Raw genomic sequence first — 24,103 nt, forward strand, 5'->3', positions numbered from 1 at the left:
CCACTATGACAGAGGGGCTTCCACTTTTCCTCGGCTGGCCCCACCTTTCTAACGTGCTCATGTCATTTTATTTTTTTTCCTCTGTGGAGGTGGGGTGGGGGGAGCCACCACACCAGAGGCTGCAGGAAATGGTGGCACAGCAAAGAGGCTTCTGTTTTAACCCAGCTGGCCCTGCCCCTGGTCACCCAGCCCGCCCAGCCAATCGGCACATGTACAGTAGAGCAAAAGCTTTATGGACACACAGACAAACAAAGCCTTTTATTACATTACAATAATAAAGTCAAAGAGTTAGGTGGGGCCTCAAGGATCATGTGGTCTAACCCCCTGTACAAATGCGGAAATGGTACTCCAAACCATCCCTGATGAGTGCCTATCCAGCCTTTATTTGAAAACCTCCAGTGACAGAGACTCCACAACTTCTCTGGGAAGTCTCTTCCACTTCCTCGCTATCCTAAAAACAAGGGTGCTTTTTCCCCAAAGTCTAATCTACATCTACTTTGCTATAAGCTGAAGCTTGATATCCTTCCCTATGCAGCAAGGGAAACTAATTGTTCACCCTCTTCTTCATGGCAGGTTTTCAGATATTTGAAGACTGTTATGATCTGCCCCTTAATTGCCTTTTCTGCAAGCTAAGTATGCCTAATTCTGGGACTTTGACTAGATCATGGGTTCTCAATCACTGGGCTGCGGCTGCTGGACTGGAAGTAGCCACAGACAGGCAAACCGTGGCCCACCACAGCTGGATGGAGACGCCATGGCCCCTTCTGCTGGGCCCACAGCAGCTCAGGGTTTGCCCCACCACTGTTCTGGGGTTGGGGGTATCCTTACCTGTCTGCCAGACAGAAATTCTGGCCACAGTCCTCTGCGACTGCTGGGCCACGGTTTGCTGAGCCACGGTTAGCCAGGCCACAACATAAAAACTTTGGGAACCCCTGAACTAGACGACATCTTTCGGTCCCTTCCAATGCTGATTCCTATGATTTTCTATAATTCTATGGCATTGCAATTGGTGGGATTTATTTTAGGTGGTAGAAAGAAACATTGATGAATGAAATAATACTTTTCCACTCCAACAGTGTTAATGCATAAAAAATCATTGTCCTTGGCATGCCAGAAAATTTAGCCCACCACCTTCATTTTTATAAGCAGGTTTCACATGGTAGTATGAAAGCAATTCATCACCAAAAATTGTATGTATGACTAAAGTGAAATAATGAAATAATGATAGACCTACTATATCTGGAGTAGATTCCTCAAAACTTTTGGAGCAGTTTCTTCAGGGCAGCTTGGATCTCCCTGTTCCTCATGCTGTAGATGACCGGATTCATCAATGGAGGCACCACAGAATACAGAACAGCTGCCAGGAGATCCAGAGGGGACAGGTTGTCAGAGATGGGCTTCGTGTAGGCAATGATGGCAGTGGAAAGAAGCAGGGAGACCACAGTCAGGTGAGGAATGCAGGTGGAGAAGGCTTTCTGATGGCCCTGCTCGGAGGGGATTCTCCACACTGCGGTGAAGATCTGAACGTACGACACAACGATGAAAGCAAAACAGCCTAGAACTAAAAACACACTGAAGGCAAGGGCTGCCAGCTCTCTGCGGTATGTGTCAGAGCAGGAGAGCTTGAGCAGCTGGGGCACTTCACAGAAGAACTGGTTGATGATATTTGAGTGGCAGAAGGGTAGACTAAAGGTGTTCCCAGTGTGCACTGCAGAGTACATGACACCAGCAATCCAAGCACTGGCAGCCATCTGGATGCAAGCTTTCCTGTTCATTATTATCTCATAATGCAGTGGCTTGCAGATGGCAACATATCGGTCATATGCCATAACTGTGAGAAGGGATAAATTTGCTCCGAAGAAGCAGATGAGACAAAACACTTGGATAACACATCCAGAGTAGGAGATCGACCTGATGTTCAATAGGGAATTAGACATGGATTTGGGCACGGTCACTGAGATGGTGCCAAGGTCCTGGAGAGACAAATTAATCAGGAAAAAGAACATGGGAGAATGAAGTTTATAGTTAAGAGTTGCAATTGTGATGATGAGGAGATTCCTCATCAGAGCTGCCAAGTATGCTGCTAGAAAGATAACAAAGTGTAAGATCTGGAGCTCCCGAACATCAAAAAACCCCAGGAGGAGGAACTCAGTAACAGTCGTTTGGTTGGACATTTCCAGTGCACGGTGCAAAGCCTGCATAGGAAGGACAAGGACAGTGGTCAGGATCAGAGTTACAAATATAAGAGGAGGGAATCTTATGTCAGAAACAGCTCATGAACTAACTGTCAGTACTGTTTTTCTTGAAGTGCTGGAAAATTGTCAGTGGAAAGTATTATTGCTGGGAATATGGTTTTTTGAGTACACAGAAATTCCACATATACAGAAATTCCATATATGTGTGTGTGTGCGTATAGGTATATAACCAAACCACTGAAGAGAGAATATTTCAGAACAAAACAATGTTTATAATTATGAATATTGGTTATGCAATAATTTAGTTGTTTTGTCTTTTAATTGCTTCATGCTCTCATTCTCCTCATTTGAATTCTCACTATGAAACCATCTCCCTTCATCAAGTTGGCAGACCAGAGTGCAGCATTTTGTATCTGATTTTTAAGAGCAACAACAGGAAAAGCAAGAAGCTCTGCAAACTTCAAGGGCACATCAAGGTCAGGCACACTTAACACAGCACTTGTGACTACAATAAGATGCTAGTAAATAAAATGCTAGCCCACGCCACTTCCCTCTCCCCTGGTATATACAGGATAAGCATAGACAACATCCAAAGTGTCACCTTGTATGAAATGAATCTATACCGAGTTCTGCCTGCCGCATGGTTGTTAGCTGATTTACATGGCCCCCATCCCCATCTGGACAGTAATCTCTATGCCATGATAAGCCAATACCATCCTCCTGTTATCTCCACACTGTGTCACGGATCTGTATCATTTGGGTACAAGAACCTGAAGCTATTTTGGGCAAAGGATGCTTCTCATTATGCATTTCCTCATCTCACTTTGTTGAGTCCCCCGACCCTAATTTGAGAGGCACTTGGATATGTAAAAGACATTTTCAGGGGGATCAGCTGTGGGGCTTACTGAGTTCTCCCTGCTCCAGGCATTTTGCTGGAAAACAAGAAAATCTGGATGCAATGACTGAGGTGGGATTGTAATTCTGGTGTTGCTGGGCAAGACTGACGCTCTGCCATGGGGATTAGCATTTAAGCCTAGAAAGTTGTTGCTTATAAAAATGTCTTTTGCTAAACATAAACTTTTTCACAATACATGTATTTTGTTCAAAACCCTCAATTTATGAGGAAGAACTATCCATATGGGGTGGAGGAATAATTTGGTTTAAGATGTGCAGCCTCCAGGAGCTTTTGATTGAAAAATCTCAAGTTGCTGAAGCACTGAAATGTGTGGGTTCTTGGTAGCAACTTCAGATTTCTAAAGGGAGCTGTTTTCTTTTTTTTCTTCCTTTGACCAGCTGAAGAATTTTGAACACCTTGCTATTAAAATGCTGAGAGCTTTCCAGTTGAATGTCATTTTCAGGTTCTTAAATAATACCCCACACACCTCCCTTCTTGCCAACCAACCGTATTTAATTGCAATTAGAAACTTACTGCAACTTTCTTTGTGAAGTTTTTCTCAGCTTACAATAGATCCTCCATATGCTTTGCTTATTCTCCCTCTACTGATCTATCTAATTTCTACATGCATCCCTCTTCTTACCAACCACCCACAGTTAACTTGAATAATTAACTTACAGCAATATGAATTTTTTCTCAGCTTGTGATCTCATCCTCCAGTGCCAGGAGTCTTTGCTTATTTTCCCTGTACTGATCTATCTAATTTCCCTTTTCCCTGCCACTAGCAAATTTTCACAAGTCAAAATATCTTAGTAGGAGCTATCTCCACTCCAAGACTGACCTGACAGAAGTAGCTCCAAACCAGTTTCTCTCTGCAGATGACAGTGAACTTCACTGGTTTGGAAGAACTGATGCTGCAGGAAGGTGATTTATCCACATCTCTCTTCTTAGGCCTCCTGGGACTTATTCCCTAGAGCCCAGCTTACCTCTGAAGCACAGAATCAGAAACAAGCCTTCCTGGATTCATGTCTTTTAAACCAAAAAAAAAGTTTTGTTTTGGTTTTTTACTTTGATCATCTTTTATCTATTGTTTCCTATTTCTGGGCCAGGATATGTATCAGCTGTGGTAGGCCTGTGCAAAACAGCTAGTATTCACTTTGGATTCGAATTTAACCGGTTCGGGGGACAGTGATTCGATTCAATGATTGATATCACTTTTCCGAATCGATTCGGCCGAATCTGATTCGGAGATTCATCCACTGCCAAACTGGCCAAATCTCCAAATTGAACAGGCCCGATCCCCCACCCATTCTCCCAGCCCCATCAATTGCCACCCCAGCTAGTTCCAGTGTCCCAGCACCTTAAAAAAAAAAAAACAAATCAAGAAAAAACAAGGAAAAAAAAAGACCCCCACTCACTGGCTCCTGCCAGGCAGGGGTGTGATCTTCACTGCCCTCCACTACCCCTCACTGTGTGCAGGGGCTCTGCCATGAGCCCCTAGAGGCTGCGACAGCCGCTGCAGCAACTGGTGAGTGCAGGGCGTTTTTTCTTTTTTTAAGTGTCGGTTAACCTCAAGGTTACTGTGCATTATAAAAAGGCCCAGTGAGTGCATCTACACAAGACACTACTGCACAGTGGTTACTGCATATTTATTTAATACTTGTATAAGTTAAGTATTAAATAAATGCTCAGTAACCAGAGTTTCTACACCGTAGCACCACTGAACACCTTTTACGTGACGCTACTGTGCAGTAGCCTAATATTACTGTTAACTTTGCCGGCGTACTAGGCCAGGCAATATGCCAGATTTTGGATCCTCAAGGTGCCAGTAGCCCTGGGATCTCCCTCAGGCAGATGTGCTGACTGGAGTGTGCCCCTCACCCTCACCACCCAAGCATTTACTCCATAAGCCCAATGAACAGATGTTTTTCTTTATTATATATATACCTATATACAGGAAGAGAGAGAGGTTAATAAAAAAGAAGAGACATATACTTATATATATATTATCAATAGAGAATAATAAAACCAATTATTTGAATACAATCTAGCAATGTAACTGTAAGTGAATAATTCTCACACAGGGGGTTATTCCCTTACACCAGACTCCTGCACTGATTACATTCGCATGTTCATATCCTTTTGTTTAAAAAAGAAAAAGTTTCCTTTTAGAATTAAACCTCCCCTCTCATTGTAATAAATAGCAACAGTTATTACAAGGTTCCGCCACTAGATGGTGTGGCCCCAGCTCCTGTTGTTTCTGAGGCTCTGAACCCACTTCTTCAGTGCCACCATGGCCACTTCCCAGAGCACTGCAGCCACTTCCAGCAGCACTGTGGCTGCTTCCCAGTTGACACCAACAGCTGTGGGGGACCCACCACCAGTCAGCAAAATTGGCCGTGAGGGAACCCGTACCCTCCCAGTCGCTGACTGGTCACTGGGGGGGGGGCACGTGCCCCCCCCCCCAACTAAGGTGGCACCAGTCACCCATGCCTGCAGGGTTCTGACCGGGCAGCTCCCAAACAACCTACGAGCTTCCCATTCCCTCTTCTCCTGGGGACACCTGTGTCTGGAAGCTGCACAGCACCACACCTGGTGAGGAGATTAGCTCATAATAGTGCTATACATATGCTTCCTTGTCCTGATGTTGGCTCCTGAAGTAAGTCTCAGTTCCCATTCCAGTGCAGGGGTGGGGGGGCTGCACCTCTGCCCCCATCTCTCTCAAAGCTGGATTTGGATCCTCCTCTCCAGTCCTAGGATCCTCCTGTGCAGCTGTTACACTACTCTGCAGTAGCATCTCAGCACAATATGGCAAAATAGTGTTGAGTGGTAAAAACTATTAGGCCCCTAAACTGCACCTGGCCACGTGTATACATGTACACCTGTGTCAGGAGCAAATCTGCTCCCAGTGGGAGCAGTTGAGTGCAGGGCTGTTCCTGCCCACCTACCCTGCTTTGCCCTGCTGCAGCAGCCAGGGGGAGCTCCAGGCTTCCTGGGTGCCAGCCCTGGGCTGGCAGGGTCCCAGGGGTCAGGTCTGAGTTTCAGTGAGAGGCAGAAACTGTCCTGAAGTGGGGAACACCTCCCAGCTGCACAGATCTTAGGATCCCAGGCCCTGCAAAGCCCTTGTCTTCTGAGCAGATCTGAAAGCAGCAGAAGCACACACATCCCTGCTGCAGGGAAATACCGAAATCAGCCTTCCCTTGAACCAGGCTGGGAATGGCTGGGGGCTGCACACGCTGTACTTATAGCCCTTTAAATTGACCAGTGCTGCAGTGGGGTGAGGAGGAACCAGGTTCAGACCCACCAGCCAGTTGGAGAACGTCATTCAGCAAGACCAGCCATGACCGCTCCTCCACCCAGCTATGCTCCACAGGTCTGGCCTTTGATCCTCTTTGTTACATGTAATCCTTGTTTCCCACACCCAGGAACAATAAACTCCAGCAAGAACTGTGATGGAGTTCATTCAGCTATGCTAATTTCATGAATAGATGCACCCAGAGAACAGCGTTGTTGTATTAGGACCAAACATATCATTGGAGGAAGTAATACTCTCCCTTCCAGTCCTAGGATCCTATAAATATTTTGAAACAGGCAGGTGAGTTTGAGACCTTAAATCTCATTTAAAGTAAGCACCTGACTTTCTTTAGGGAATTTTTTTAAAAACCACAACTTGTTTGAGCAGTGGTGAACAGATATCTATGGCCCTGAAATTTTTTCCTGGTGATGTGGTAACCCTCCCTTACTATGATCAAAACACAGTATTGTGTTTTGCAATCGGTAGCAAAGTTGATCAGGAAATTTCCCTTAAAACACTTTTTGTTTGGAAAGTGCTGTGTTAGTATCACTGGACAAGTTCACAAAACCTTAGTCATGTCAACTAGAGTTCTAGCCCTACACACATGCATGAACTATTAGAAGGACTACTAGTTCCCATCTGTCTGTCTACCCTCTAAGTGGAAAAAGAGAAAAAAAGAGATTGTGTAATAAGACACACAGTAATCCTTCTGTCTCATTGTGCATTCACTTGCAGCTGACTGTTTTAATCCACAATATATTCATGATGCTGTTACAATGATAATAATAATAAACTCATAGGGTTACAAGGGGCCTCCAGGATCATGTATTCCACCCCGCTGCACAAATGCAAGAACAGTACTCCTAAATAATCCGTGAGCAACAACTATCCTCTTTTTGAATACCTGAAATGAAGGAAACTCCACAACGTCCCTGGGTAGTCTATTCCACGTCTGCACTGATCTAGAAACAAGGGTGTTTTCCCCCTGAAATCTAATCTAAATCTACTTCGCTGTCATCTGAAGCTTGATGTCCCTCCCTATTCAACAAGGGAGAACAATTGTTAATCCTCTTCTTTACAGCAGTTTTTCAGTTATTTCAAGACTGCTCTGATCTGCCTCTTAATAACCTTTTCTGCAAGCTAAATAATTCTCTCGATCTATTTTTAACATGGCTTGCCTTCCAGTCATTTATCATTTTTGTCACCTATCTCTGAACTTTTGTAACTTCCTCATATTCTCTCTTAATATATGAAGCCCAGAAATTCACACGGCAGTTTAGGTGAAACCTAACTAGCACCATGTCGAGTGATACTATCACCTCCCATGTTTTACATTTAATACTCCTGTTGCAGCCCAAACTGCATTAATGTTTCTGTAGCTACATCAAATTGCTGATTCATATTGAGTCTGTGATCCACCAGACCCCGCAGATCCTTTTCAACAATCATACTACCCAGCCATTTATAACCCAGTTTGTATCTGTGCTTTTGATTATTCTCCCCTAGGTGCAGCAACTTGCATTTATTTCCTTGGACTTCATCTTGTTGTTTCTTGCTCAGCTTCCCACTCTATTCACCTCCATCTGAATTCTACTCCTATCCTCTAAAGTGTCTGCGGTTCATCCCATCTTCCAGAATCTGGATATTTGTCTATATCCAAATAATGGATTGCACCTACTGGTAAACAAAAGTCTTCAATTCCTCATCTTGCAATTCATGGCATTTATTTTAGGTGGCACAGTCAGTAAAATTCATGCATGAAACATTACTTCCCCGCTTCAAGCGTTTTAACACAAAATGACCCAAGTCAAGTGTCATTATATGTACAAAGCTACAGAATGAACCAACCACCTTCATTTTTTGTAAACAGGTTGCACACTATAGTATGAAGACAATAATTTCATGAGGTAGTTATAAAAGAAACGTAAGTAAAGCAAAGTCATGAAACAAAGATGGGCATACTGGTTTTGGAGAGGATCATCCCATGTCTTCCACTTGGTTTTGTCACTTGGGGTGCCTATAGACGTGCAGCAAGGCATGTGGGAGCAGACTTGAGTCTGCTAGAGCTTGGCAAATACCATGCTCCAACAGACTCCAGCATCATGTGTATCATTGTCCCTGTACTGAAAAATGATGGCCAGGGTGCTTTAAAGCTGTTTCAATGAGCTGTAGTTAAAGCACCCCCACTGCCATTTTTCAGCATGGGACACTAATTATAACTGCCAGAGCATCACATGCATCCGAATGGCTCTTGAAGCCACTCTATACATGTGCTTTGTGGGTGGGGGGTCTAGTGCTTGAGTTAAACACCCTTGGTTTTGTTTCACACACTGCTGGGCATCTTGCACGCACTACATGGGCTTTGGCAGAGCTGTCCCCCTCTGGCCAGGCGAGAGACCAGGGTTGTCCTGTCCTGGTCTCTCAAGCCTCGGGCACCGGACACTATCAGGGATGGGATACAGGATATGCTGGACTGGGCGGTGAAGAGGATATTACGGGCAGGGAATGAGTCCATCTGGGTGCGACATCCACGCCAGCCAGCAGCAGAGTGCAATGGGGCAGGACTCTGGACAGAACTGCTAGGGCGGCACCATCAATGGTGACCACAAGCACCGGCAACCCTGCTTACAGGGCAGTGCTCCCTTCACACAGCTGGCTGCTGGGGCATGAAGCCCGGAGACAACCTGCAAAGCCCTGAATGCCAGCTCACAGGTGCCTCAGGCGGTCTCGATCAGGGGTCAAAGCTGCCCTGTGTGTCTGGAGCACAAGACCGCCACAGCTTCAGCCTCCTGTCCAGGGCCTATCACAGGGGAGGCCAGGAGGGCCATTTGGCCCGGGCCTCAAATTTAGACTTTTAACATTATCTCCAAATGAGGTTATACATACAGATACAGAGATACACTGACGGGGTTGAAAGAAGACGTTCATCATACAACTTTAAACGTGTGTCCCATTACTGGGCCACACCGCCTGTAGTGCACTATGAATTAATATTTTTTTAATATACCAGGAGCCTCAAAAAATGGAAGTGGCCCAGGCCTCTCTCGACCTCTGAGAGGGCCTGCTCCTGTCACAGAAGCCACAGAGCCCAAAGGGCAAAATGAGGCTTCCCCGTCCCCCGGCCAGAAGGGGTGGGGGCGCAGCCCTGCTTACAGGGTGCCGGGGGAAGCCGTCTCAATAGTGCCAGAGCAGCACAGCAGAGGAGCAGAGCCCTGGACCTGAGTTACAGGAAGGTCATGAAGCCTCAGGGTCCCAACATGCTCAGTATCCTCCACAAGCCTGCAACCTTGTGTTATTAAAGTATTAGAGGAGGGGGCCTAACGCTCCCCCAGGCCAGAAGGCACAGAAATGTATAGCAGTGCTTAATCCCCTGGGTGAGGAGGTGGAAGGAGAAGGCTATGAGGACGCATCTCACCCCTTTTCCAGCACTGGGAAGAAAATAAAGTACGCTGCAGAGTTTAAGAACAAAAAGAAAATAACAAACGCTTTCATGTCCAGGCACTCCTCTCTCTCTCCATCCACACTCTGACAAGGGACAAAGACTGTCCCCAGGCTGGAAAGGAGCTCCATGCTGCAAATCGCTTCACCTCCAGCCTTTCACTGGAAAATCCTTCTCCGCTCCCAGGGCCCAAGAAGGCTGAGACCAGCACCCTCCTTACAGGGCCCGGTCTGCCTGACTAGCCAGACTGCCCACGGGGGGCAAAAAGGGAAAGGCCCAGAGCCCTGCTTACAGGGAGATCCCACAGGCCACCCAAAGGAAAGAGCTGTCAAAGGTATACTGAGACCTGCACCCTGCTTACAGGATGGTCCACAGCTCTGCAGAACCCAGTCCTCCACCAAGAGGCACGGGACTCACACCTTGTTACAGAGCAACCCAGGGGTCTGGACATGGTGTGCCAGGCACAGATGCAGGAAGGACAGATGCCTGCACACAGGGATCGGAGAGGAGGCCACAGGCTTCAACGCAGCCATGGGAAAGTCATCCAGCTCTGGGCTCTAAGGAGTTTGCCGTCACCCCACAAGACTCGGCTCCTGTCTACAAGGCCGCCCTGCGGCACAGTGCTGCAGACTGCTCTATCTCTCAGGCCAGTGGAAGGAGGCTACTGCATTACAGGGCTCCTCTCCAACTGGCTGGCTTTGGCAGCGCATGTAGTCTCCCAATTACAGGACACCCGGCGCTACACACGTTCAAACTACCTGTCGTTCTTGCATGGTAGGAGGCAGCATGTGCCTTGCTTACAGGGGGCTGCACCACTGTCTGGCAGCTGGCCTGGACCCCACTTACAGGGCAGCTGTGCTGTGCAAGACCACCAACCAGATCCATGGCTTTAGAAACAAGGTGGCCATGACACACCTTGCTTACAGGGTTGTCCACCTGCCCCCTGACTGCTGCACAAGTGCAACAGCATCAAGGGCAGTGTTCCTTTTCTGGGTTACAGGGAGGTCGCCCAAAGACTCACGAAGAGAAAATTTGGCTAATACATGATCTAGACCTAAGGGCAGAGAGGTCACTCTGTCCAGAGTCCCTTTCCTCTGCATCCTGTTTCTCCGGCTGGCTTTCCTCCTTCCTCACCTCTTCCCTGCTGCTTCTCCTTCTGGTTCTTCCAAGAACTGCAAGAACAAAGAGCGAGACCAGCTGTAAGTGAACAGAGCCAGAGCACACATCTAGCAGCTGCAACTTCTCCCTTTTGAGCCCTTACATGAAGGGGTTTCAACACGCTCAATATCTGCAACGTTGTCCTTAACCCACGGCCAAGAACTCTGGCCAACCTCACAAAGTAGCCCAAGATGAGGAGAAGTAGGGACAGGAGACTTCACCTAGCTCCCAGACCAGGGGGCAGATGAGGTTGCACCATCCCAGATCCCAGGGTCTACAGCTTAATGATGAAACTCGAGGTAGACACTCCCCATCTCGAAATTCTCTTCCTTTTGCCTCCTGTTCGGCTGGCATGGTTTTCTTCCCCCCCCCCGGTCAGCTCACTCCTACTTGCTTGCCATGTTGTCCTTCCGGGGGCGATGTGGGTTGACCCCTGAAGGGGGTATGATTTGGGGCTGCAGCCTCAGGTGGCCGGTCCATTCTCTGACACTTGCCTCCTGGAGAGCTAAGCCATCAACGGCTGCCACTAATCCCTTTTCAGCAAGGGACTCAGCATCTTGGATGATCAGCTCGTAGGTATTCAGCACACAGCGGTTACAAGAGAGCCAGTGCAGGAATGAAAGAAGGAAGGGGGTGGGGGAACTTGGGTGTGAAATGACAGGAGAGGGGAGAAACAAAGTGGGGGAGCATGAACTTGGAGACAAAAGAAACCAGGCACCAAAAAAGTGCCTGGCACATCAATTTTATTAGTCTTTTGCAGGCCAGCGCTCACCTGCTTTTCTGTCGTCTTCTCTGCTAGGGTTCGCTACAGGTTGCACTGCCAGTACGAAGGCACCGGGGTGGGGGAACCGCTCCCTGGCCTGGTCACATTGAGCACCAAATCTGAAGGCCACCCCTCGCATCAGCCTGCAGCAGGAACCTCAGGCAGGTACTGGGCTCAGTCCTGTTGTGACCTGTAACGAGGCCATCGCCTCTTGAGAAGCCGCCTCCTCTAGAGCGCCCTAATTACACCCGCTGACGACAAACGCCCAGAAGCCAGCCAGGCCTGCACGAAGCATGGCTTACTCTGCCTTCGGGGGGCCTGCTCCTCCGAGGACAGTCTGCTGTTCTGTGCGGCAGCGCAGCCATGCTCACAGGTAGGCTTCTTCTGCTGCCTTTCCCTGGGACACCTGAAAAGGACGCAAGAACCATGTTGGCGCACAGAAGACAGCCGCACCTCAGTGGGGGAAAGCCGGGTTGAGGCACATGGCGGCTCTGAGTCGGCAGGCGGGACATGCTGCCATGTGGCTCCTCAGGCATCCGCACAGGACTTAGGCAGAGAAGCAGCCTTGCCCAGCTGGCCCACACTTGCACAAGTGCCTCCATGTTGGCTGCAGAGCTCCCTCGGGTCCTCTGTCTGTGCTCCAGTGCAAACTGTGCAACGTGCCTGGGCCAGCGGCTCTCAGCCAGGGTGCCGTGAGGCTCTGGGGTGCTGGCTGAGTCTGGCTGTGGCACGTGGCTCCTCGTACAGCTCCATGGCTGTTCAAAGTCTCGGTGGAGAGCACTTGGACGCTGGAGAGCCCTCGTAGACAGGAATACATCATGTTGAACTTGCATAATCTGTAGTGTATTCACTCCAAGTCCAGAGTGACGCCCACGTTTGATCCAACAGCCCTGTGATTTACTCAGCAAGTGAGAGACCTGGATCCATCCTCAGGGGACTCGACACCAGAGGACAGTGCCCGAACCAAGAGGTGCTTCATAAGGGTACTTTCCCCTGGTAGCTGGGCCACTGAGCAGGCAGAAATGCGAGGCTCCCGAGACCAGATTAAACAAAGGCTGCCTAACGTAAAAGCAATTCTGCCTGGCTGGTACAAGGGACACAAGCCATCCCCATATGAGTTTTGAGGCTGTCCTAGCCGTCTCTGTCTGGTGTGCCCCCATGGCAGAGAGCAAGAGGCACAGGTACAGGACTGGGGGGAGATTCAAGAGGGGTAGACTCGTGTGTTGGATAGGGAAGCAGGGTGAGTAAAAAGAGCAACCCTGATGGTAAGGACATACCAGGGTGAGTAAAAAGAGTACCCTGATGGTAAGGACGTTCTCCTGGGCAGTGGGACGTGCGAGTTTGAATCGCTTCACTGCTGCAAAGACCCCGTTGTTTTCCTCCTCAGTCCCCTGGTGTCTGAGGTCCCAGCTCACCTTTCTCTGGGGCTCACAGTCAGCGGTCTCCAAAATCAGCACTACCAAGATACCTGTTTCCGAGTGGCAGCTGCACTCCCCTGCCCTCGAAACTCCACCTGTCCCAGCCACAAGGACAGCAACTTCAGGACCATCCCTGTCCGAATGGATCTAGCTGGGGGCAGCTGAGAAGGGCGGGCAGAAATTAAGGCATGCTGAGAGGACCCTCTCCTTCAAAGGCAGAACGGGGTAAGATTTCACCTATCTTGTCGTCTTTCTCTCTCTCTCTTTCCTTCTCTTGATCATGAAGGTATGCTTATAAAAGACAAGTATACAAACCAGGTTTATATTTTATACTGAAAGCTATGATTGTGCTGGACTGTTTTACACAATTCTTTAATATCAGCATATGGACACAAATTGGCTGAGTTATTTGTGCACACATTATGCCAGGAGGAGCCCTTTGACATCTCCTCAGGCTGAGACTGGCCTTGTATGCACTGCTTGGGTCATTCCTGAATCTAAGAGGCTGCTGATGATGATTATTTGGCCACCAGAGGTTTTTTTATAATTCCTGGTCTACTCCCAATGGTTGAAGATTTGAAGGACTAAACCCATCTCTGTCTTTGCTAAGTCCTTCAGATCTCATGACTTCTTCTTTTGGGATACTTAGCCTGGTCTGGGGTTTTGCGTTTGTTTGGTTTTTGCATCTGAAATGCAGGGGAAAGGAGTTTTGTCCTCTGTAAGCATTAGGAAGGGTGTTTCAGGCTGGTTATCCTTTGTTAGCTGGACAAACCTGATTGAATACTCTTTACCAAGAGATTGAATGCTTCTTTACCAAGAAGCATGATTTGACATTAGATATAATTCTGCTATTTTGCAATGTGACGGGTCCACTTCTTACATCAATCAGAAGAATTAGCGGTGGAGTTCCCCAATTTTGGTGCCGCACGGGGGTACTGTCTCACCTTTGGCTTCCAACATGGGACAAGATTGGTTTTGTACTGCTTTTCCCATTCCTATTTTGTAACATTCATAATCAAATTAGACGTTATTACCCTTGTAACTAACTAGAACCAATTTCCAGCAATGGCAAATTAAAAGCAGGGCTTTGTAATGCAGGCTGGAAATAACACTAGTTTTTGCCCCTGGATGCAAGACATGCAGATAACACCTGAGATCATGTCTGTAAACTAGAAGGAAAAGAAAAAAGGAAAGAGAGAAAAAGATAAGGGAAACAGTTAAGCCATGCAAGGTGTGTGCATAGCACGTGTGGACCATTAATAATTAAGTACGTTGTGTACAAGAACAAGTTAAAGACCTGCTGGAGGTTATTAGGAAGAGTAAAGCAGTGGAAGAGGTGAGGGAAAACAGCAAGCAGAGTGTTGTAGCTCTTTACCTCATTATATTTGGAGGAGACTAAAGAGAAGCAGTGTGTCTGTTTAACTGAACATGCTCAAGAAGGTGCAGAAAGGATGCAGTTGGGAAGGCAAGTAAAGGACTTTAAAAGCACATATCAGGTAGCTCAGGGAACCCTATGTCTATCCATCCTGTTGATGAGAAGTGTGAGGAGTTTATAATGTCTCTGCAAGGAATAGGAAGCATGTGTCTTGTTCATACCTGCAAAAAGACAAGCAGTTGCAGAACTGGATAGATGAAAGAGTGCATATATAATTAGAGGTGTGAGGGACTAAAGAAATGTGGAGATAAATGAGTAAAGGAACCAATAAATCTGTGTATAATTGCATTCATGGAAACGTCTAACTAAATAAGGCTCGGTGGGATCTTGGTCTCAGTTAACAACTCTAGCAAGGGCTGTGTTCTGGTCTCGACTGCAGGAGACCCAGACGTATCGAGCATCCAATCTTAGTTTAGCACTTCCAAAATTCACACGTTTAGAGAAGCCTAGATTGGAAGTCCAGAGCCATTTAAATCTGACCTCCTCCATCCAGCAGGACAGAAATTTCACCGATGTTCCCGTACATTGAGTCCAATAGCATGCAAGCACCTAACTGAAATCTGAACAGGAAAGTGTGGAGTGATTCACCCCATTGTTAAGCTATTTGTCCCCATAGTTAATCACGTTTATGATTTAATATTTGATGCTTATTCCCAGTCTGAATGTTCCTGGCTTTTACTTTCAACCACTGCATTTTACTTTGCTTTTGCTGAGTGCAGTGAAGAGTCCTTAGATACCTGATATAGTCTCCTCTTGCATAGTCTGCAAGTCATTGTTACGGTTCTCCTACAACCTTTCCATGTTTTCAGCATTATTTTTAAAAATAAGGGTACCAGAACTAGTCTCCCCAAGGCTGCTTGCAGAGGTTTAACTCCCTTCCTATTCCTGTTTACTACTCCTCCATTTATACAGCCTTGATTTACCGGAGTCCTTCTTGCCAGTGAAAGGCCACGGTGACTTGTGTACAAAAATCCATACAGAAGTCACCAGTTTCTGAAACACAGGTCTTTATGCTGTAAATAGAGCCCACGTTCTTTGTTTCCAGAAGTATTAACTTGCAGTTACATGTATTGATGTACACAGTGCAGACCTAGGTTACCAGCTGATCCAGGGTACTCTGCATAACTGCCCTCTTCTCACTGGCATTTACTCCTCTGTCCTTATTGCAGGATCTGCCGGTTACGCCAGCAGACGTTTGAAATATGCCCAGTTAGCTAGTGAAAATGGTGAACGTGACCTGGGTCTGAGGCATGCTAGTAAAAAATATCCAAGAGCAACTCCCCAAGAGGAATTTTCCTTTTCTGTCACTCCGTCTTGTCTTTACTTGTATCATTTTGCTGCTAGTCTACATTAGTTATTAGTTAAGTCATCTTGCCTACCAAACACAACCGGGAGCTCAGAATCAGTGGGTGTTTCTACATGTTCATTAATGCACAGTGGTTACTGCACATTTAATTTAGTACTTGTATAACCAAGTATTAAATAAGCGCACAGTAACCAGAGTTGTTGCACAGTAGTGCCGGCAAATGCCTTTTTAGTGATGCTACTGTGCAGTCGCCTAATAATACTGCACAGTAGCGTAATAGCACTGTCCGTGGTGTGACGCGCTACTATGCAGTGTTACTAGGCTACTGCGCAGTTAATGTCATATGTAGATGCACCTAGTGAGAACCCGATTTTCATTTGAGGTCTGTTCAGCACTAGTACAGGGAGCTCAGCCTTGTAATGCAGGGAGCTCAGCCTTGGTCATGGTCTTTGAAACAGTTGGTACAACAGTGCTCTGATCTTAGCTGCTCCCCCACCCAGACATTTTCACGGCAGCTACAATGACACACAAGGACAGCTGCGTCACACAACGACAGCTACCAACAATAACAAGAATTCATGCATGTGTTACAGGACTCTGCACTGATGAAATGGAGCACAGAAACGGCACAGTGGTGACAGAGTTCGTGTTGCTGGGACTGTCTCAGACCCGGGAGGTCCAGTTGTTCCTCCTTGGCTTGTTTCTTCTCTTCTACTCACTGATCCTCCCAGCTAATGTCCTCATCATCCTCACCATCCACAAAGATCCCCGCCTGGGCTCCCCCATGTATTTCTTCCTGGCCAACCTGGCCTTCCTGGATATTTGTTACTGCTCTGTCACTCCACCTAGAATGCTAGCTGACTTCTTCTCTCGCCGCAAGGCTATCTCCTACAGGGCCTGCCTAGCACAGCTATTCTTTCTCCACTTCTTAGGGGGAGCTGAAATTTTCCTGCTCATTGGCATGGCCTTTGACAGGTACATGGCCATCTGTAAGCCACTACGCTATGCCACCGTGGTAAACAGAGGGGTCTGCTGGGCCTTAGTGGTGGCCGCCTGGGCAGGGGGATTCATGCATTCCATTATCCAAGTCGCCCTCATTGTTCCTCTCCCCTTCTGTGGCCCCAACAAGCTGGACAACTTCTTCTGTGACATTACCCAGCTGATCAAGCTGGCCTGCACTGACACCTACATCTTGGAATTCATCATGTTCTTCAACAGTGGCCTGGCCACCTTCATGTGCTTCCTCCTCCTGCTGATCTCCTACGCGGCCCTGCTGGTCCGGCTCAGGGCAAGCTCCTCCCATGGGAAGAGCAAAGCAGCCTCCACCTGTGTCACCCACATCATCATTGTCTTTGTCATGTTTGGCCCAGCCATCTACGTCTACTGCCGGCCCTTCCGTAGCTTCCCCACGGACAAGGTGGTGGCCGTCTTCCACACCGTGGTCTTCCCCCTTGTGAATCCCATGATCTACACGCTGAGGAATAGGGAGATTCTCAGCGCTATGAAGAGGCTGCTGGACAGATCTGGCCTCTGGAAAGGAAAATAGAAGAATGCCAGAATAATAGAAATGCAGAGATCAGGAAATTTTTGTTGTGCTGGGCAAGTTTTTGTTTGAGTTGTACTGAAGTAGCACTTTAATCATGGTATAGGTTCTGCAAATTAACCATGGAGCTCCTCTGAAGTATCCTGGAAATAAACTTTTAGAAACTTAGTATCTGTGGACTACAGTGATTCTTTACACTGTGGCTCCATTTACACACACGCTTTAAGGTGCAATAGCCTATTATACTGCACATTAATTTGTCATGTAAAAACCCATGCAATTACGCTAATGCAAAGTAAAATAGGCTACTGTGCATTATGCATCACTTTAAAAATGTGCACTTTTCATACTGCACATTAGGGCAGCTTAATGCGCATGTATTTAGTACCTGACATTGGAGGTACTAAATCTAATGTGCATTTAAAAAAGCACATTAATGCAGGTGTAGACACATCTTGTGCATTTTTAATGGTGCAGAACCTATGGTCTAAGTTTCTGGGTCCATAGAAAAACTTTGGAATAAATGTATTATCCGTGAAGTGATCTATAATATAGATGGACAGGCTCCACAACAGCTGTGTAGAAACACTGTACTAACTCTATAGGTGGGTTTTTCAACCCCTGGTTGACAACCCCCAGCTCTATAGTATCTATGGAATAACTATAAATTAACTTTGTATAAGCCAGGCAGTAACTCTATCTTAACTGTGGAGTAAGATGATGTCTACATCATCTGTGGGGCAATTCTGTTAGCTCTGTAAGTACATAGCCCCAAATCCTATTTGGCTAATTCTTGTTCGGGCTGTTCCAGAAAATGTGTGTTATCTCATGACCCTTAATCCTAGTTCATCCTGGAAAATGTATAGTTCCCCTACTGCTCCTGCAAAGGCTGATCCTGTTTTGCCCTGCAGATCCATAGTAGTAGAAATATCCCTACTAATAGTACTGCCACTCCCTTTTGCCCAGCAGCCAAGTGCTTAGAGTACTTCTGGAAAAGATGGGAGTCCTAAGGCCAAAAGGAGAGCCTGCAAGAGGGAACCTGACTCTTGCAAACCTTTCCTCCCCGTGGGCTAATTTTAAGGGGAGGGATAGAGGATGCTCTGCTCCCACCATTTGGAGAGATTCATCTGAGAGGGGGGACACAAGACTTGGGCCACAATAACTGTGTGGCAACACCCTAGTACCTCTGGGTTGTTTTCCTTTTATATCTGTGGAATGAGCCTGTAGCACCCAGAGAGTAACACTGTAGTGACTCTATGGTCAGAAAGGCAAAGTCTGAGAGCCGTAGAAAGTGGAAAAGAAGGTGGGACTGAGTGTGAGGTTGGCAGGGACACTGTGGTTGGATGAGGAGCAAAATAAATAATAACATTTGCATTTTATTAAGCCATTGTCAACACACTTCCCAAACCAGCCAAAATGAGGACGAGCACACTGCTGTTTCAGTTCAGGCATAGTGATATCAATGAATGATGGGATTTTGTGCTGGTTAGGCATTATTATACTGTAATTGCACTGCTTTTTGTCAGTCTTTTCCCCAGCATCCTAATTTTGCCTCAAACCTCGGTTACTGAAGATGCATTCAATATGTTGGCCTGTGGAAATAACAGGAGGAAGACCCCAGACAATGGGAAGCCAGCAGGGACAGATCCATAGATGGTGTGGTGGCATGGCTGCAGACTTCACCCCCTACCTCTGACTGTGCCCCCAGTGTGCAGTGAGCTCTTGCTGGCACTTCAGAGCAGCTCCTGCTGAGAGCTTCACATGTGCTGTGAGCTCATCTCCTTCAGTGGTGAGCAAAATGAGTTGTCTTAACTTCTCCACATCACCTTATCACTGCAATCCTGAATCTGCCCACGGCAGCTAGACACAAGTCAATGACGAGACTCCTTTAGAAACTAACACCTCCCGTGGATCCTCATAGAACTAGTTCAGACGAGCTCTCAGAGGAAAGGAAGTGTCTTGAGGCCGCTTGTAGACTTTCTTGCCTATCCCACATATGTTATAAAGGTTAGAAACACACAAGAAGTAACTTCAGGAACGGACTCATCAGCCCTGGCCACAAGTAAAATTTAAGTTGCCATCCAAACTAGGCAGAAAAATATCTACATTATTTGTGGAACATTTAATGGCTTGTTTCCCATATTATGGCACCTTAAAACGGGTGCATGTGTAACACCCTACCTATATCCACTGCAATTAATAAGTTAACATGTAAAGGGGGCCTCAAACCACTGGTTTTCAACCTGTGGTCCACAGTCCCCTGAGGGTCCACAGACTATGTCTAATGGGTCTGTGAAAGATGATTATGATCAATCAAAAGTATGAGAATACCTACACTTACAATGCAAAGGGGTCTGCACCTCCATTCATAATTTCTAAAAGGGCCACACGTCCATTCACATTTTTTTTAGGGGTCCACAAATGAAAAAAAGTTGAAAACCACTGCCTTAGACTACAACATTCAGTCTATACTAATAGTATCTGGACTGGATTGTTGAACTTGCCTATTCATTTAAATAGTTACGGGATGAAGGGGAGACTTCAACAGGATTCTCCTGTTTAACCAGCCAGTGACTGATTGCAATCCCTAATGAGTCGCCACAGAACATCTCACTAAACTCAGATAAAAGCGTGAAAGACTGAATAGCAGAAGGACAATATCATGCAATGTTTGCAACTGTATACGACAGCTTAACCAGGAGTTCGAGTGAAAGGTTGGAAAATAAAAACGCTGCTGGCACGAGATGGTAACACAGGGAAACAAGGAACCATATTTCTGGTCATGAAGAATATGGGCAAGATGGAGAGTATGGGAAAGAGGGAAAAACAGGTGGCTAGCCATCTAACAAGCACTTGTGGGCAGCAGGGACTGAGGGGTGGGAGCTGGGAAGTGAGCTGCATACTTCTGATCAAATGCGTTAGAAACTGTCAACAGAGAAAAGCTAAGGTGACCCCTACAACAACAACCAAACGGCATCAGGTCATCAGGAATGAAAGACCCTGGAACACAGGACCGGCAGAGACCATCTGCCTTGCTGAGTCCAATCCCCTGAGTCCACAAGAGCATCTACAACACTTCATCTCCAGGCACACCACAAGCCACTAAACTCCCCCTCTCCGCCAATCAACATCTAGAAGCTTGGTGCAAAAACCCCCAAAAACAAAGCCTCAAAAACTGCAGTGTGACACAGGAGGGAGACAGCAGGGGAAACCAAAGGTGCTCCACAGGCCTTGGCCCCTGCCCTCGCAGGGAGCTGGTTTAGTAAAGTGCAGAAAGTCTGAGACGGGCCTACGGTCTGCATTCATACAGTACCACAATCCAGTATTTAACAAAGGGACCATCCTCACTGCACCCGCCTATAATGGGGACCTGTTACACAAAACACTTGGCACGTGGAAGTGAGGTGCAGACTGAGACTCAGGGCAGAGCCAAAAAAAAGAGACCTTGGGCATGTAAAGTGGGGCTTATATTGCAAACCTGGAGCCTGAATCCAATATTGTTACCTAAAAACCCTGACTCAGCTGTTGCCCAACCCTGGAGGTGACCAGACATCAGAGCCACCTCTCTCGGACCTGAAGGCTTCCCACATGGCAAGAACTGCATCACAGTAAAGACCGAAAAGTTTCCCAATCTTACCCGATCAGCAGCCAGGCGCCCAACTCCCCTAAACCAGTCAGCATTCAGGATATAAGCCTCTCTCTACCTGAGCCCCATCAGGCCCTTTCTAACATGAGCGTTCCCAGAGCCTGCCTAACACACACTGAGGGCATGAGACTGCACAAAATGCAATAGCAGCTTCTGCTTTGGCTGGAGGCTGAGGAGGCCTCCACAGTCATGACCCACACTTCCTTTTTCTTTTTCTTTCAGTTTTGAACCCTACTAAAGATGGCTTTGAAAAGCCCTGGTAGCCCTAGTAGCATCACTCATGCAATAGGCAACATGCAACTTTCAGTCCTTTCCATCCTCTCATCAAACCGAAGTCTTTCAAGGGGAATGCTTTCCTTTGCTGAGCGTCTTAAACAGTATTTCTCCACCTTTTACTACAAAGCTCGTCCTACAGACAGCTGTCTTGCAACTGATACCTGGCCCTATTTTACCCACTGAGGTGCAGATGATTCTTGAGGTAGGGCCAGCATCCAGCTGGGCAATTGCCCCTGCTTGGCGGATCTCATTCCCACTGTGATCACATCGTGACCAGCTGGCCGTCCTGCAGATCCAACATGATCAGCCGTTTCTCTTGTGACTGCACCTTGCTGGAAACCTCCTGGGAGGAAAATATATCCTAGGAGTGAGAGATCTCTCCCTGGCTGTGTTTACTGTGCTCGGTGCCTTAGCGCTCAGATCAGCCCCTTACAACCCTCCTGAGCATCCTGGTGGTGAGAAAAATGATCATTTAGAGAACTTTCCTCATTTTAGAGCATGAGGAATTTGGGAGAGATTTACTGCTTCCCTCCCCAGCCCATCCCTGTCGAAAATCTAGTCCCTAGAGACTATAAGTGAGACCCCAGCTTTAAAAAATATATATATATTTATGCTGGCTGCTTCTTCAGCTTGCCATCACCATGGGCAGAATTTGTCTAAATATTCTTCCTTGTTTCTCCCAAAATGGAAAATTTTCAGCATTACCCTCCTCTGAAGGTTTTGCACCTCTGAGTCTTGCCCTGATATGAAAAGTGGGGGGAAAAATGCAACATTTTCCAGGAAACAGAAATCCCAGTTCCTAGACAGTGCTCGCCCGCTCGCCCTCTCAAAGACACTCATGCACAGTCTATAAGGAACACCTCAATCCTTCAGACTCACACCTCTGAAGCTAATTACCACTCACAGCCCTAATAATAAGTGTTTTGCCAGGGGTTGTTGGTTCTAGATAAGCTGTGGATTACACTATATTAAAGTGACTTCACTTTAACTAAGAAAAACCAAAAAACCATGAAGACTTCTATAGATCATCCGCCTCCCTGCTGTGCGGCATCTGCAAGTACAATGCACATATTTGTATTTCAGAATGGGAAAAAAACGCATGGACTTTTCTCTCATTACTTAGAACCAAGTTGCAGAAATAGTTTGGCTCCTAAAAGTCCACATAGGCTCGTGAGACTAAATTCCCAGTAGAGACTTACTTCCCAGAAGTAATCCTGTCTGAAGGGTTTTCGTTCTCATCGGCTTGCAGAAGGGATTCTGCAACGCCCCTCGCTGGGAGGACCTTGTTTGGCTGGAGCCCCACTCCTCCTCCTGCTGGCCTGGTGACCAAGAGCCTAGCTCGTCCCTCCCAGAGGGGTCACAGTCATGGCTCTCCCGGCTTGGCACTGTCTTGCTAACGAGTCCCCTGGTGCCAAGTTGCAATGCACTCCCCTGGCCTCAGAGCTCTACCCTTCCCAGCCACGAGAACAGCATCTCCAGAACCAGCCCTGCCCGAGACAGAGGGGATATAGCTGGGGACAGCTGAGAGTGGAGGAGGCTGGGCATGGGCCAGGATGGAAATGGGACCAGTCTGAAGGGCCACTGCTTCACTAAAGACAGTGCAGGGTGAGTCTCCACCTCCCTCCCTCCCTTCCTTCCTAGATCAAGTCAGGTTTTTGGGTTCTTTTGGCCCAGGGACTGCACATAAGTTGCCACCCCCTGTAACAAGATATGTCTCATAATAGACATGGATATTATGCTTAGGTATTTTGAATTCAGACTTTAATTTGCACTTGCCTTGGAAGTCTTAAAAAGAACTCCCTTCCTTCCTTGCCCAGATTTGTATTTTAGTATAGAAAAACCATGCTGTGATGTTGTGCTGGACACTTTTTAAAGCACCTTTTAATATCAGCTTCCTGACACAACGTGGGTCATTTCATGCTCGTCAACCCAGCCTGCTTGATAGCTCCCCAGGCTAAGACTGGCCCTGAATAACTTGACTGGGTCTTCCCTGAATTGGGGAGGGGTGCTTGAGGGGGTGATAATTATGATGAAATTAGTCCCAAGAGCTAGTCTTAATATCCATTTTTCATTTATCTGTTACTAGGATTGTCAGGGAGAGAGAGGTATTTTGTCATACGGACTTCCCCGCTGAAGATGATGGTTTGGCTGATCAAGCCCTTTCTGCTTGCTAATTAATTTGATGCAGTCTTTAGCCCTGGCAGCCAGTTTACTAAAACTTTTGCCAAGTGGTGAATTTTCCTTTGGATCTTGAGGCCTCAAGCCTTGGACTTCTGCTCTGTTACAATATTTTGTAATCTGGAGAATTTATTAGAAAGTTGTTGCCCTGCTCTGTGAGCATCAAGTAGGGTGCTTCCAACTGTTCCTAACTGCTTGTTTTAAATCCTCTTTACTTTGACGGTGCAATTTGCCGTTAGATTTAACTCCGGTGTCACAGTGTGACAGCGTTGCCTTTTCTAAATAAACGCGTTGCTAATCTGTGGCACGTGGAAGAGTTCAGATTTTAGGAGCTCTGTGTTTCTTCCTTGATTCTCTTGATTCTCCCAAAGGCCTCTGCTATGAGACAGCCTTTTCTTGTTCTGCTTTCCCCCAGCTACACTCATCATGCTTTGGGGCCAGGAAGGAATTTTACCCCATGGTCAGATTGTTACAGACTGCGGGGTCCTTTGCCTTCCTCTAGCAAAGGACACGGCCCTCCTGGTTACATCTCTGGAAGGTATTTTAACAAGCGCTG

At 47.0% G+C, this 24,103-nt stretch overlaps 2 protein-coding genes across 2 annotated transcripts in view; one reads left to right on the plus strand and one right to left on the minus strand.

Annotated features, from left to right (window-relative positions):
- LOC109294757 (olfactory receptor 14A16-like) overlaps positions 1-2,189 on the minus strand; it is an 11,699-nt gene extending 9,510 nt beyond the window's left edge. The window contains exon 1 of the mRNA XM_019513213.1: positions 1,261-2,189. Within this exon, the coding sequence (XP_019368758.1) occupies positions 1,261-2,174 (914 nt within the window). The 5' untranslated portion in view covers positions 2,175-2,189. The remainder of the gene's footprint in view (positions 1-1,260) is intronic.
- Positions 2,190-16,507: 14,318 nt separating this feature from the next.
- Positions 16,508-17,450, plus strand: LOC109294758 (olfactory receptor 4N2-like). The gene has a single exon (XM_019513214.1). It carries the CDS (start codon positions 16,515-16,517, stop codon positions 17,448-17,450), a length of 936 nt encoding a protein of 311 aa, XP_019368759.1. The 5' UTR covers positions 16,508-16,514.
- Positions 17,451-24,103: the final 6,653 nt, after the last annotated feature.

The sequence above is a fragment of the Gavialis gangeticus genome, unplaced genomic scaffold, assembly GCF_001723915.1.
Source record: "Gavialis gangeticus isolate Ggan-Ray unplaced genomic scaffold, GavGan_comp1, whole genome shotgun sequence".
NCBI classification, from domain to species: Eukaryota; Metazoa; Chordata; order Crocodylia; family Gavialidae; genus Gavialis; species Gavialis gangeticus.